At 35.8% G+C, this 15,114-nt stretch overlaps 2 protein-coding genes and 1 pseudogene across 3 annotated transcripts in view; 2 read left to right on the top strand and 1 right to left on the bottom strand.

Moving 5' to 3' along the window:
* The window catches only part of LOC103481493 (5-hydroxytryptamine receptor 3A-like), a 6,323-nt gene extending 3,528 nt beyond the window's left edge, over window positions 1-2,795 (top strand). For both annotated transcript variants that reach the window (XM_008436970.2, XM_008436971.2), the window contains exons 4-9: window positions 147-316; window positions 430-569; window positions 657-867; window positions 962-1,090; window positions 1,201-1,268; window positions 1,789-2,795. In XM_008436970.2, the coding sequence (XP_008435192.1) occupies window positions 147-316; window positions 430-569; window positions 657-867; window positions 962-1,090; window positions 1,201-1,268; window positions 1,789-2,037 (967 nt within the window). In that variant the 3' untranslated portion in view covers window positions 2,038-2,795. The remainder of the gene's footprint in view (window positions 1-146; window positions 317-429; window positions 570-656; window positions 868-961; window positions 1,091-1,200; window positions 1,269-1,788) is intronic.
* Window positions 2,796-3,094: 299 nt separating this feature from the next.
* LOC103481494 (5-hydroxytryptamine receptor 3A-like) lies at window positions 3,095-8,677 on the top strand (annotated as a pseudogene).
* Window positions 8,678-8,771: 94 nt separating this feature from the next.
* The window catches only part of adam9b (ADAM metallopeptidase domain 9b), a 15,703-nt gene continuing 9,360 nt past the window's right edge, over window positions 8,772-15,114 (bottom strand). Inside the window, exons 13-22 of the mRNA XM_008436975.2 lie at window positions 14,622-14,711; window positions 14,332-14,527; window positions 14,040-14,148; window positions 12,429-12,609; window positions 12,250-12,336; window positions 12,052-12,157; window positions 10,619-10,748; window positions 10,424-10,523; window positions 10,213-10,250; window positions 8,772-9,382 (exon numbers count right to left, since the gene is read on the bottom strand). Of these exons, the coding sequence (XP_008435197.1) occupies window positions 9,259-9,382; window positions 10,213-10,250; window positions 10,424-10,523; window positions 10,619-10,748; window positions 12,052-12,157; window positions 12,250-12,336; window positions 12,429-12,609; window positions 14,040-14,148; window positions 14,332-14,527; window positions 14,622-14,711 (1,161 nt within the window). The 3' untranslated portion in view covers window positions 8,772-9,258. The remainder of the gene's footprint in view (window positions 9,383-10,212; window positions 10,251-10,423; window positions 10,524-10,618; window positions 10,749-12,051; window positions 12,158-12,249; window positions 12,337-12,428; window positions 12,610-14,039; window positions 14,149-14,331; window positions 14,528-14,621; window positions 14,712-15,114) is intronic.

Below are 15,114 nucleotides of genomic sequence, written 5' to 3'. Positions count from 1 at the left end.
GGATGGATGGATGGATGGATGGATGGATGGATGGATGGATGGATGGATGGATGGATGGATGGATGGATGGATGGATGGATGGATGGATGGATGGACCTTTGAGACAGAGCATTGCATGTGATGACTGAAGTACATTTTTCCTACAGGGCAGAAAAGGAAAAGTCTCTTTCAAGTCCCCATCTCAAGATTAATTTCAATGGCACCATAGAGTTTAGCAGCGATCAAGTGGTGATGACCAATTGCAGGATGCAAGTGAACAAATTTCCTTTTGATACGCAAACCTGCAACATCACATTCCTATCAAACATGTATGATTGTAAGTAGTTTTTTTGGCAACTTTACACCATGTTTTATTGTAAACATGCCACAAGCGTTTCATTTTTTCATCCTGCTGAGAAACCTTGCACTTGATTTTTCTTTTCACCTCAGCAAAAGATTTATACCTGAAAAGCCGCTATGGCCATATACAATACACAAAGAGGATCCGGAAAATAATAACTCAATACGAGTGGTTGTTCTGCAACATGACAGTCCATAACTGGAATTCAATTGGACATTTATATTTTCCTGTGAGTATTTTTTTTTTTAGTTAATAGGAAATTGTTTATAATGCAAGAATTTGTTCCTATTTTAATTCTTACCTTTTCATTTTACAGATCACTGTGAAAAGGCGTTCTGTAATCTATATTGTCAACTTCTTGTTGCCTATTCTCTACCTCACGTGTCTGGACTTGAGGTCATTCCTCATGTCAGACACTGGTGGTGAAAAAGTTGGCTTTAAAATCACTGTACTGCTGGCCGTCACAGTCATGCAGCTTATTCTCAACGATATTTTGCCCTCTTCTTCCGACAGCATTCCTCTTATAAGTAATGAAGCTCAAAATTAAACATTCATGACCTTATAGTTCTAGAATGCCGTGGATAATTGTGTTAAATAACTAATACTGTTTAACCCCTTCAGTGAAGTACTGTTTTGGGATATTTACGATGATGATGCTCAGCCTCATGGAGACAATTTTTGTGATGTATCTGATTGAGAAGGATTCTGCATCAGAAGACGACGAAATAGCCCACGACCCAAGTCTGGAGGGTATAAAACAGAAAGTCATTGGCAGATTATACAAACTGAATATTCATGCAGATTTATTCAATTTTAGTGTAATAAACTCTACTGTTTTTACATCTGTTACATCTTCACAGCAATGAAGAAATACGGTGCATCTTTGAATGATAAATCAGATTTTAAAAGGGGATCTGCAGCCAAAGAGGTTAGAAGTCTATTTAAAGTCCTAGTTTACAGCTAGGAGTATAATCAGTTTCAACTTATTACAGTACCTTGTAAAAGTGTTCATAACCCTTGATCTTTTTTTTAAACATTTTGTCATGTTGCAATCACAAACACCAGCATCATTTCTTGGGATTTTATGTGACTAACTGAAAAGTAAAAGAAAAAGTAAAGAATGTTTGTGAGGCAAAACAGCTGCAAGTCTGTTTTGGTTTCAACTCTTACGACTCATGTAATGATGGAAATTTTTGACTATTCATCTGGGCAAAATCATTTACGGTAAGCTAAGTAAATTATATGAAAAATGTGTCGATATATCAATTTGATGTTTTCCCACATATTCGGCACTAAAAATAGATCTGAATCTTTTTAACACATGAAAATGTTTTTGATCTAATCATTCAGTAAATAACACATAAATGAAGTCCATTTTCTAATTTGATCGATTTGGTAAAGTCGGGTCCATTCAAAACATTTCTGAATAACCTCTACTACTTCTGCAGGACACCAGCATCCGACACACGGAGGGCCCACTGACACTGGAGATGTTTTCAGATGAACTGAAGGAGATGAAGAAAATGATTACTCTTCTCAACACCGATAAGCAGGAAGAAAAGAGAGGCTACTGGACCAAACTGGCTGAGAGAATCAACAAGATTTTTGCAATATGCTATGTCACATCCATCATTGTATTTTTAGCCATAATATTTTCAATGTGGACAGCAGCTGAAGATGTAATTTGCTTAAGTTAACAAACACTTCCAGGTTAGATAAACATGTAGAGATTGCTTTGCTTCTTTGTTATTACCAAATGACACACATTTCACAAACTGAAGGTTTATAAATATAAAAACAAGTTCAAACAGTGCAACTTATTAAACAATCAGATTGTCTATATTTAGCAGCATGTCAAGCCATTGTAGTTATTAAATGTTGATGGACATAACATAAAAATGAAAGTCATACAGTGTGATAAGAGACATAGAACCACATGTGTGTGATGGGAAAATGAGGATGGAGTAAAGATGAATCATGTTAGTAGGTTAATACCAACAGCAATCAGTGTGCGCTACACTGTACTGTTAAAACAATTAGCATGTAGTACCATAAATGACAATAAATAATAAATTGTAAAAAAAAAAAAAAAAGCTTGGACTTTTCTGTAAAATAATCAGTTAATTTCAACCATATTTATTATCTTTCAAGTATGAACCATTTACTTAAGGAAAGTTGTAAAATTGCCAAATGAAAATCAAATTTCCCTCCACATTTCAATTTTCTCTAATTAAAAAAACAAAAACTTTTTGGAATCTTAACTGCGCCAGATATTGGTGTAAGCATTTCATGTTTATACTGATAAATAAACAAATAAACCCATCATATCATAGAAATTGATTAGGGATGAGGTTTGCCCACCCCTTGCCTAAAAGATTTGGCCGTATAATATTTCTGCAATGATCTCATTTGCACACTTGCTGTTCAACCATCATAGTGCCTGGACTTCATAGAAATGTTGCTGAGGGACTTCATTCTTCACTTCCTCCTCATAGGTATTATTATTATTATTATTATTATTATTATTATTATTATTATTATTATTATTATTATTATTATTATTATTATTATTATTATTATTATTATTATTAAAAACTTAGAATAATATATCAGGATTGTGTTACTACAGAATATGTTTTCTAGACTACTGTGCGGTCATTTTTATTTGCAATATTTCTCTACTAGCAGAAGCAGCCTCCATCCCCTATTAAATTATATTTATTTTATAAACCTAAAGTTTTTTTTTGTTTTTTTTTGTGGTGGTGGTTTTTACAAAGAAATTCTGAAACAGTTGAACCTGTGTAATATTATCTTGCAAAGCTAAAAATAGTTTAAACAATAATTACTCATAAAGACAGGTTCCTTTATACTTAACAAATAGATTATTTTATTTTATTTTTGACCATTGCTGTATTGTAATTACTTATGGTAACTACATCAGAACTGGAGGTTCTTGTCAGACTCTGGGGAATGTAAAAAGCATTGTTATGGTTAACCATAAGTGCACATTTATGTTCAAACATTGGACATTTAATCGATAAAATGTGAGTTCTCTCTGTACTGATCAGGAGAGACTCATAAATTATGAATTAATTTCAAAATCACAAGTAAATAACACAGATAAAGCTGTAATTTATAGAAGAAATGTTTGTATTTTTGTGCCATTGTGCCTGGATCTATCTTGTCTCTTTGTGTTTGAAGTCGTAGAAGTGGGTTCCTTTGAAAGAGTGTGTAGTTATCTGGAGGTTTTAAACTACCTGAACCTGAACAGAGGCAATGATCTGTATTCCTTGACCCGACCTGTGAAAGACTTCAGAAAAGTCACAGAGGTCCATCTGGAAGTATTGCTGTATGCTATCCTGGATGTGGTAAGTTGGGAAATTGCCAAATTTCATATATCTGAGTGATAAATATGTGCAAAGCTAAGTTTTCTTTTCCTTCAACTTTCACTAGAATAACCCAATACTGTCAATTCTGACAATATACCTTTATTGTTGTGTCTACCATTTGCCAGGATTAATATTTTGAAGTGCTGAAATCTATTGAAGAATTCAAAATAGTAAATGTCTGCACAAACAGTCACAAGAAGGAAATAGCTAAAAATAAATTGTTGCAATATAACTGCAGAAGCATTTTCAAACTCTTTTCTAACTACATGTATCAGCTACATATGCTATTATATGATAACTTTTGTGCAAACTAAATAAACAAGTTAATACTTCAGCTGTTACATCTTTCCTTGTGTTCTTCTTTTACACTAGCAAAGGACAAACATTTTGTTACTGTGCCACCTTTTAGTGAAAATACAGTACATATGTTTTTAATTCACCTAATTTGAAAACATAATGGTCACTTTAATTTTTTTTTTTTCTGGTCTTCACCAATATGCTTGTTTGCAGAGAGAGATTGACCAGACATTTGTACCATATGTTTGGATAATTATGGTGAGTATTATCTTTTATTCATATTTCTCTGAGCAACAAATTATAATTAAGGTAATTATGCAATTTGTAGAATGTAGGACATTTTAAATGAATGTCAGATTTCTCCAGTGGAGACTCAAGTTAAGGTCAACGCAAAGCCTGCTTTTGGAGGTTCTTCGACCCAATTTTGGACCTCAAGCTTTATAAAATGTTTATATTTCCAAATTTTGTGTAATATTCAAATTTGTGATCACATTCTTTACTTTTCTCCATAGCAATGGCAGAATGACTTCATTTCATGGGATCCCAGTAAATTCTGTAACATCACAAAAGTTACTATTCCCACAGATATTCTGTGGAAGCCAGATCTCACCATTGAAGAAATGTAAGTGTATGGATATGCATGCACTTGCTCTGTTTAAACAAAACTAATATACCAAACAGCTAAATGATGACTTTTGGACTGTATGCCAAACACTGACACTGTTAACAAAAAATATATACCAAGAGTACAAGAAAACGAGTGGCGAAGGAGAAAATAATGACACAATACTCATGCAGCCCTTTAAAGAGTCCTCAAAGTGGCTCAGCAAGGCAAAGTGGAGAATCCCCAGGGGTCAGACTGGTGAGATAATTGAGCCTTTCTAAGTGACTGGTGGCTGAATCATCTCATTCCAGTCATTACAATCTCATACAGGATATCAGATGAAGAATAAATCACATGAGCCAAAGATTTGTTGTATTTTGTTGTCAACAGAAAATAAGTCTATAAAGATAACTTTCATGGCACCTTTTAAGGCACTTTGCACTACCGTGTGTTGTTTGGAGAGTCAACATGAAGAATCAGCTACTCAGGAATGGGAAGGAAAAAAACAAACAGAAACTCACAGGAGTCACATGATTATGTGAGTTTCTGATCACAAAACTCACAGGAAAAGGGGCTGATATACAAAGACAAGCAGGGAGTTTAAAATATATGTAACTAATAATTGTGAAAGATATCTAGCTTACAGTGAGTTACATCTGCAGCAGAGAGCAAGTACTGGACTACGGAAAGCTTAAAAGGTCACAATTTTGTCAACTTAGAATGATGATCTCACTGTTTCTCTTCATATATGTTTCAAAATACTTGACTACAATCAGCAGAGGAAGTAATTTAAGAACATTGGGTACAAAGCTTTCCAAACAAAATGAGAAGGAAAGGACAAGAAAGCATGAGTACAAAATATGGGTGTGAACTGGTAAATATCCCCATAGGTTGACATTTGTACATTACCAAAAGAAAAGAGCACAGTGGTGGAAAAATAAGAGATGAAAGTTACACTATCCACAGTCTGGTGCTGGCTGACAAAGTGTTGCTTTGTCCTGAATGCATGTGTCATAAATGAAACTTTTCTGTTTTGCAGGACAGAAAAGGATAAAGCCCCTCCAAGTCCTCACCTCACCATCAACAGCAGTGGTACAGTTTTAGTCCAGAATGATCAGGTGATGGTCAGCACATGCATGATGCAGGTTTTTAAATTCCCATTTGACGTTCAGAGCTGCACTCTCTCAATTAAATCAGTTGTTCACTCCGGTAAGTCGGTTTTAAGCTGTTCTTCTATTTTTCAATCATGTTTTTAATTTTCTGTGATGACTAGTGCTTTAGTGCTGATTGTGTGAGTCTTTACAACACATAGTTTGAACCAGATTTTTATCTTATACTACTCTTTTAGCTCATTGAGGATTACCAGCAATTTTAAATCACTAACTTCCAGATGAGATAATCAGACAGATTATGTCCATCTGCTCGCATTGATGCTGTTAAGGTTGCTGTTAAAGTATCGCTGCATGCTGTGTCCATTTCCCTGGGTTAAAACATTGTTTTCTCTTCCATTCCAGTTGAGGAAATTAAACTGTTGTATTCCATGAACTCCTCGGTGACTACTAATTGGTCACGTGAGTTGATGAGGACGCAGTATGAGTGGCTGTTTGTTAAAATGACAGTTACCAATAAAACGGTTAAACCATTTGGATCCCAGCAAGACACAATTATTTACACTGTAAGTAACTGGTGACTTCATATGTTTACAGTCAGTCTGTGTCTTTTCTCCAAATAATGGATATTGTTAATCCTAACATATTTGCATCAGGGAGTGCTATAGAATGAATTAGTGTGAATTGGTGACGTGTTAAACTTACAGTAGATCTAGAAACCAGAACAATGACATGCCCAAACATCTGTTTTTTACAGATCTATATGAAAAGGAGATCTATACTCTACATTGTCAACTTCCTGCTGCCTGTCCTCTTCTTCTTGTGCCTGGATTTGTCCTCCTTCCTGATCTCAGACAGAGGCGGTGAGAAGATCAGCTTCAAGGTCACGGTGCTGCTGGCTGTCACCGTGATGCAGCTCATTCTCAATGACATTCTGCCGTCATCGTCAGACAAGATCCCGCTGATTGGTAAGTGGATCAAGTCCTGCTCTAGTCTACAGAATGCAGCTGCTTTTAGGTTAATTGATTTTGAGATTTTAATAATGTAAAACAAAGTTCTGGGAAGATGCAATGAAGTTTTAAAGATAAAATTGAAAAGTTTCTTGCCTTTTTTCCTTCCAGAATGGATTCAACATACAATTTCAATCAGTTAAAAACAAAAAATATTCATACAACTGTAACAGGACTTTTGTAAAAATACGTAAATTGTTTTTGGAAGACGTTAACGAGGCTAATATTAAGGTTTTGGAATGGTCTTCCCAGATCCCCAATCTCAACACAACTGAACATTTGTTGAYTATCTTTCAAAGTCATGTGGAAAATGGGAATAAAACATAAGGATAATTGTTTTTATTAGTTTACTACTGTGATAAACCTGTTTCCCACTTTATGTTTAAAGTTTTGAATAACTTGTTTCAGCAGCATTGTCAAATATTTTAAGTGGTGATTTCTTCATTGTCACYATCTTTGTAATAACGTCTCGCCAGCGGTCTACTGCATTGGGATTTTTGCGCTGATGTTCCTCAGCCTCCTGGAGACGATTTTGATGATGTATCTGATGGACATTGAGTCTGAATCCCAGGAAAATGAGATGAACAAACGACACAGTTTGGAAGACGGTTGTGCTGACAGTGAAGATAGAAATGCCAACTACCGAAGCTGTGAGAAAGGTAAGAAGAGTAGTTTATGTGCTCTGGACTTTTAACTAGTAAGCTCTTAAGAAAATGTCAGGTAAAACACAAACTTAACACTAATACAAAATTTAGTTGAACAAGACTAAAAATTCTATTTAAAAACACTTTCTGATATTTTCTGTACATGTTCAGTACAATCTGGATCCAATTGAGACGATTCATTTCGATCTGGAAACTGTGCTGAATTTGGTCAAGACGTAAAAGAGAACTTCAAGCTTCAGTATTTTACACTTGTTAAAAACTTATAGTAAAAATAATGTTATGTTTATATATTTAATGTTAATAGAAAAACACAACACAAATGAAGGACTAAACTACCAGTCTGTGAGAGAAAGAAAGTCCTTATCTTTTTCCTTCCAAATATTCTAAAATCAGCACACCTGAAGGCACAATGTGCTTCATCTGTTTCCTCTAGAAGAGAAGAACTGGTCTGGGTGTCCATGTATCTGTGGTGTGTCTGCAGACAAGATGCCAAATGACCTGGGGCAGGTTGGTATTAGACCCCCACTGGAAAGACTGCTTGAGCAAAAGTGTTTTGATTTCAGCGTCAACTCACACTCATTCCTTATAGTTTGCTGTGTCAGAAAACAAAAGAGCTCATAACGTGGCCTGCTGTCTAATTATAATTTTTAGAATCTCAGTTTTTAACCGGGTCATCATCTTTCCAGGGTTGCAGCAGCCGACTGACGGAGCAGCTGCAGGAGTTTGTCAACTTCTCAGATGGACTGAAGGAGTTGACAAGGATGCTGTCTCTGCTTGCGAACAACACCAAGGAAGAAGGGAAGCCTGGCTTTTGGACCAGAAAGATTAACATCATCAACCGAGCTTACTTTATACTCTATGTAACAGCTTCCAGCTTGTTCTTGGGCCTCATGTTTTCCATCTGGACTGCTGCCGATGAATAAGGTTTTTGTTTCAGGCTGAGAAACATTTTAGTTTATGCTAATTAAAAGGTAAACTTGTTTTGATATAGGCATTTAAATGCCCAGTAGGCATCAGTCGTACCGTTACGTTTCCTCAGTCAGTAATGATTTGGACCCATGACATCGTCTGCTGTTAAAGCAACCAGGTTTCTTTGACACTTCAGCAGCATTATGGGCTGAATGAGGCCGAGATTTACGATTATCTGAGAAAACTGATTTTGGGGTTTTTATTGAAAGTAAGCCAATGTCAACAAAATGAACAGAAAGAAATATACAGTGTATACATATATAAATGTATCTTGTGTGTTATGATTACATGAGTTTCACTTCATAAGCTTAATAAAATGCACTGATAAATCAATAATGAAATGCAGCTGTATTTTAAGAAATAACCTTAAAAACATGTAAACATGATATAAATCCACATCCAGCATCTTTTATTTCAGTAAAATCAATATCAAAAGAACTTTCATGTTTTTATTTCGGCAAACAGCGCATCTTGTCTTCAAAAATTATGAAGGACCAAATGTACATCATGAGAAGCTCACATGTGTAAAATAAATTTAAACTAACTTTATTGCAATCTTCCGGGCAATATTACAATATCAACACTCAAAACTAACAACCTTTTAAAAACATGTTGGAAGAAAATCCATAAAATTCTTTCTTTTTCTTGTATAAACAATTCATGTGGCTGATTTAACACAAAGTGATAAAGACCAAATAAAACCCACCCACTCCGATACTTACAAGGTGCATCCAAACCCACAAATACAAATATTACAGTCAGCTTTAGAGTGCATACAAGTTCCAGTGAGTGTCTCATTGTCACAGTGGTTTAAAACAGTCTCTTTTTGAGAAACACACTCATACACTCACAGCGTCCCTGACATAAAGTGAGCATCAGTTTGCGATGTCTTTAACGGGGATYGGCCTTGGCACTCCTGGGCCCTGAACTGGAGCTGGAGGTCGGGAAGGAGCCTCGTTTGCTTCCTGGGTCCAGTAATCCACTTCTCCATACCTGAAACTGACAGTATATTTGGCTCATTTAAAGCTGTAAGTTGAGCAATGAAAGGCTTTAACCCTTTCATGCATAGTGGTCACTACACTGGACAGCTGTCTAAAAGCCATTTTCTTCTGCTTCTTCTATATTTTTATGGTCTAAATGCATACAGACCATTGAAGTGGACACCAATACATCATAAAATACGCTATCAACTACTGGCCATCAGCTGCAAAAGCAAGAAATTATTTTTGTTAAATCCCATATGGCCGACAGACAAAAAGGCATGCCAACCAACTCGGTTCCTCCTTCGACTGACGACTCTTACAGGTAAAAAAAAAATATTGAGACATCAGATAATCCCTAAAGAACAATACTACTGGTGTATTTTTCAAATAACAACTTTGTATTTGGAGAAAATTACAATTTATCACCTAAAAAAATGACAATAAATATGTATATTTTTTACAAAGTTTCTTTTCCTACCTTTTTATTTATGCCTTAACGGAAAAAATTTTTGGAAAAAAATCCTGACACATAGGATCATTATTTATGCATGAAAGGGTTAATTAATCCATGTTGTTTCGTATTCTTCCAAAGATCKAAAACTTTTAATTTTACCAACTGGAAATATAAACAAAATTTGATCAAACTGCATAAACTGGAGCACTTAAATAAATTAGAATCTGCACTGATTTGATTATATATTTTAATTATTTTGCCTAGTAAAAACATTGAGGTGATTTTTTGTGAATTATAAACTTGATAAAAAAAAACATAACTGAATTAATACAAAATTAATAAAAACCCAAGTTCACGGATATTAAATATGTTTTGAAAAGTAAAATGCATACCCTGAAATGGGAACAGAGGTCACTGTTGGAACTGGAGGCTGGAGTTAAATACAGAAACACACAAAAAGAAAACAAGAAATATCCAGTTAGATATGTATAAAACAAAAAGCAAAACAGGAAGATATGAACTGAAACATTATTTCTGACAAATGTCTTTTAAATAAAAAAATAATGAAGCTGCTGCTGTGACTACTTTGACATGTAAACTTACCCTTTCAGGTGGAACCTGTCTTGGAGGCTGAATTGTCACATCTGTTTGAACGTTACCATTTGTTGGTGCATTTGCATTTCTGTTTCCTGTACTGCGTTTTCTTTAAACAAGAAAAGGAAAGATTTTCTCAAAAACATGAACATTTTGAAAGACTATATGAATGCGTGTTGTAAGTTAGACATCGTTTTATTTTACTTTCTTCCTCGTTTCAAGCAGATGTCTAGGGAATCCCTTTTGAACACGTAGAGCAGCACCAGAATGGCAGCGAYGAGAAGAGGGACAACCAACAGGAAGAAGATCAACAGCCCGTTCCTGAGGGAGTAATCTGAGACAGAGGTTCACATGTTAAGGAAGAAAAGCGGTCATTCAAGTCTAAGATGTTTTTCTGAACAGCAGTCGTAGTTTCAGGTTTCAAAAAGTTTTCAAAAGGACAACATTGCTCTCAGAGATGATTCGCCAARAAATGCAACAAGCAACAAATATGAACTTAATGAAACTGCTAAGTTTTAATCGACATCTGCTAAACAGGTTTGCTTAGATGTCTAATGSGCTCATTTTGGAGAATAAATACATCAATCTGTTGATGTGCTTTAAAAAATAATCATAAACATCCCAAAACTAAAAAACTGCAATGTATTTTTAAAGAACAAGTTTGAATTTATTATGCATTTCCCATTTTTAAGATACAACTTACAATCATTAACCAACTCCTGGCATAATTATGRCTTGATATGCGACTACTCTTTGTTGAATTTCTGAAATTCACTTAAATTGATTTCCTTAAAAATCAGAGCAGTAAATACGGAGCACAAACTATCAATACAACTGAGAAGAAATTCTTACCTATCCTGCTTTATTTACTTCAAAATCAGTTTTGAGAATTATTCTGCTGATGGCAGATCCAGCTGTGTCCAAGCTACAACTATTGTCATAAAACTATTTGATGGGAAATTGATTTAGGATGTGTGGGKACAAAGAACTACCAATAAAATTCCCTGAACACTATTGTCCACCATGGACTGCTGACCACCCAAAAGAAGAAAACTCATTCTGAAAATCATCAACTTCAACTATAATTGATAAGCTACCCACATATGCATGCCAATCCCTTTTCAAGAAACATTTTATGATCAAGCTCTCAAGCATGGTGGTGGTAGCTTCACCCTGAGGTATCATGCTGCAACTGATGCCAAAGGAGAAACAAAAAACAAACATGTCCAAATTCCCATAGATCACAAACACTTCCTAAATGATTTCAGGAAAGATAAAGTAGGCCAACGCTGCTTATGCAAAGACCAAGTTCTGTGGATTATGTCTAAAAGATGGATCAGTACCGAGAAACCAACCAATTTAAATGAACTACCAAAAGTTTTGGGTTTCTCTACATCTACGTGAGATTCATTTKACAAATTTGGCAACATGTGAACTAAATTCTTGTTTTCAAACCTAATTAARGTTAGTAGTTGATCAACATCCAGTTGAAATCAGTTAATAAAAAACCAAAACGGTTATGATAATCACTCCCAAACAAAGCTTAGACTAAAACTCTGCAGGTGACCTTAAATCGATTCTACAACTTTGCGTGCACATTTAAAGAATTTAAATGTATTTAAAGAATATAAATGTACCTATCATGGCAGGACCGCTGTCGACACTCCCACCTCGGCCTGCTTTGTTGCAGTTGGGTGGAGCCCAACCGTTGTCACAGTGGCAGTGTCCCTGATCGTTACACACCTGGATGAATGAAAAACAGCCATGAAAAAGTGKCTGGCATTTCAATATTGACTGATAAAAGAGTTTATAAAAAAGTTAAAGGCTCGTTTTACTCCTCGTCCACTGCAGGTGGTCTGTGCATCGCAGCCCAGCTTTGGGTCCAGAACTGACGCGTTCACACACTTGAAGTCCACGCACGTCTAAAGTAGAGGATCGAAAACATCCAGTCAAACTTAATCTGCCATTTCATTTCCGTCACCTCAGCAGAACATGTTAAATATTACTGGCTCACCTTTCCTTTGTCGCACGGACTGCCGGGTTTAACATAAGCYGGATCCAGAACGTCGGTTCCAAGGTTGAAGTCTGCATTGATACATTTGGATCCCTGAACTATCTCGATGCTGATTTGGGCACCAGCAGGGTGGTTGTTTAAATCCACGTTAGTGCACTGCACCTTTCCACATTTGGCATTCCTGAAAAAGATACACTAATGTTACTACAAAGTATTTTTTTTATTCCACTAGATGCCACTTTATTTCTATTTTATTCAAGATTTGCAGTTTACTTGCATCTCGGTAATTCAAATAAAACTGTAATTCTTATTACAGAAATCAATAGCCAGCTGATGAAAAACTAAATCTTAATTTCCACATAAATAAACAGTTAAGACCAACTAAAAAAAATATTTTTCATAAAGAAATTTTATGAAAAACTGATACCCTTTGAAGTGGAAAAATGAGTATGTATTTCTGCATTTCTATTTTATTTGGTATGCATGTAAGCGATTTTCTAAGCACACGTAATGCAGGAAGCATGTGCATTTGAGCGGTCAGATAACATATGTGACAATCACAGAGTGCAAGGAAGGTTTAAAGTAGGTGTCTATGCAAGTTGTCAAGTTTTTATTAAGTTTTCCCCCTTGTGCTTCCTTTTCCAGTATGTGTGTGAGTCAAAACAGGATGTGGTTTTAACTGAAATGTATGCAGCTGTCCCACTGGGCTCTTCTTTACTCATCTGCCTTCAGTGACAGAGCCTTCGAACGCTTCAGGCCTTCGAAATAAATTATTTAAAGGCAAAGATTGATCTTTCTCATTTCTTATCAGTTTCTCTACCCTTTTTGTTAATAATTTCCGTAGCACCTTCACAGGGAGGGTAAGCCTCAAAGYAGTCATTCCTAAAGAAGCAATCAGTGCTWAATAAGTATCCAAAGCATGGGCTTTCACAGTTCCTGTATATCTGATTCACCAGATGTCAGATGTGCTTTACGTGGGCGGTGGGAGRAAAAGAAAACCTCAGCTGTTGCTCTGTGGTTTAAGGTTCTCTTTTTAGAGGGAAGTAAAGTTTGCATTTTATTTAGAAATCAAGGTTACAGAGAATGACTGTTGAATGGAGTTGGATAAAGTTTAGCTTTAAGTTTGTTTTGCAAGTTCCTGTCATCTGTTAGTGCAGGTCTGTCTGACGAACGTCATGCTTCCGTCTGCCGGGAAGCTTCAGGTCAATGAGGTTTTCATTTTTCAGCAATACTTTCCCACAATGTTAAAAGTACCAAATCCCTGCTTTAATGTCTGTGGAATCTCTAATTACCTAAAAAGAAATCTAGGAAAAGATGAGACACTAGCCCAAATATATACAAGCTTAAAGMTGCTATTAAAGCAACCCAGGCCTCCTGATGATCTCAGTAGACGCACAATGTGATTCCTTCTGGAACATRCCGCACTGACGCAGCAAGTCATGACAAGAAATGACTTACCTGTATGTCTTTTGGTATGTCTATGCACAGTAAACATTATTTTAATGTGTTGCATGTGACAGATTTTGAATTATRGTASTGAAAWGACMATTTTTTGGATGATATTTTAATTTACTGACCCACACCTAAAACTTATGAACTTTAAGTACTTACGCCACGGTACATTTGATGTAGCCTCCATTGCTGGTGATGCCACAGTTCCCAAACACRTTCCCCTTTACATTTTCGTATTCAAAACAAATATCATCTGCTTTTTTTGCACCTGTTCAAAAAGGAAAGTATCAGATATTAGCAGCAAGAGGAGAGATTYAGTTACTAAACATGAGAACAAAACATACGTCAATCATTTCAATTGTTTACAAAAACAATAATAGAGCGAGAAGTGACCAGCACCAGTAACGACATAAGCCACATTGATTTCTCCAACGATTACATCAGAACATACCTGCTCCAAACAGATATAAACACTGGTAATCGTACGTCTGGCAGCGTCCTTCGTAGCAATAGGCTGCATCGTTTTTGCAGGGCAGCCCATCCATGAAATAAAAGTTTCCAGGACAAAATCCAGATTTGCCGTCGCAATACTCCGGAAGATCGCAGACGTCGGCTGAATTTCTGCACTGAGTTCCAGACACTTTGAGCTACCAACCAGAGACRAGGAAGTAAAATTAGTCGCTTTGAYATGGCGARGGCAAAAGTGATGAAATTTCACCTGTACTGAAATGGTTTGCAGACCTGACATTTGTCACAGCAGCYTCCATGAGCACAAGAGGAACCACGAGTCAGYTTGCAGGTGGCAGCATCACAGCACTCATTCTTRCATTCCTGTATGAAACAAAAAGGGAACAAACTATAGCAGCATACTATACATCCACAATTAACTATGTTTTATCTCTGAAAAATGCACACAATAAGTAAGAACATCTCAAATAAAAGAACAGTGGACAATCTCATTCATACATAGATAGATRGATAGATAATACTTTATCGATCCCCAAACCATAGCATACAATGATAACAAAAAWWWTTTWAAATAATAACAATTAAAAATACATACATCACTTGTATGTTTTTGGAAACTTCAAAAGTGGTTCTCTAATACTTCATTAGGGAACTCCTTTTTAAAAATTTTAAACAGAGTTGCCTTGATACATATTTTTCAAATTGGCTTTTTTTAACTATATTTTAAAGGTGCGAAGCCTGGATCACCTGTGACCTTTAGAAACTG

Source organism: Poecilia reticulata, linkage group LG19, assembly GCF_000633615.1.
Source record: "Poecilia reticulata strain Guanapo linkage group LG19, Guppy_female_1.0+MT, whole genome shotgun sequence".
Taxonomy (NCBI): domain Eukaryota; kingdom Metazoa; phylum Chordata; class Actinopteri; order Cyprinodontiformes; family Poeciliidae; genus Poecilia; species Poecilia reticulata.
The sequence above is the reverse complement of the archived record's forward strand: the minus strand, read 5'-3'. Positions and strand labels throughout refer to the sequence as shown.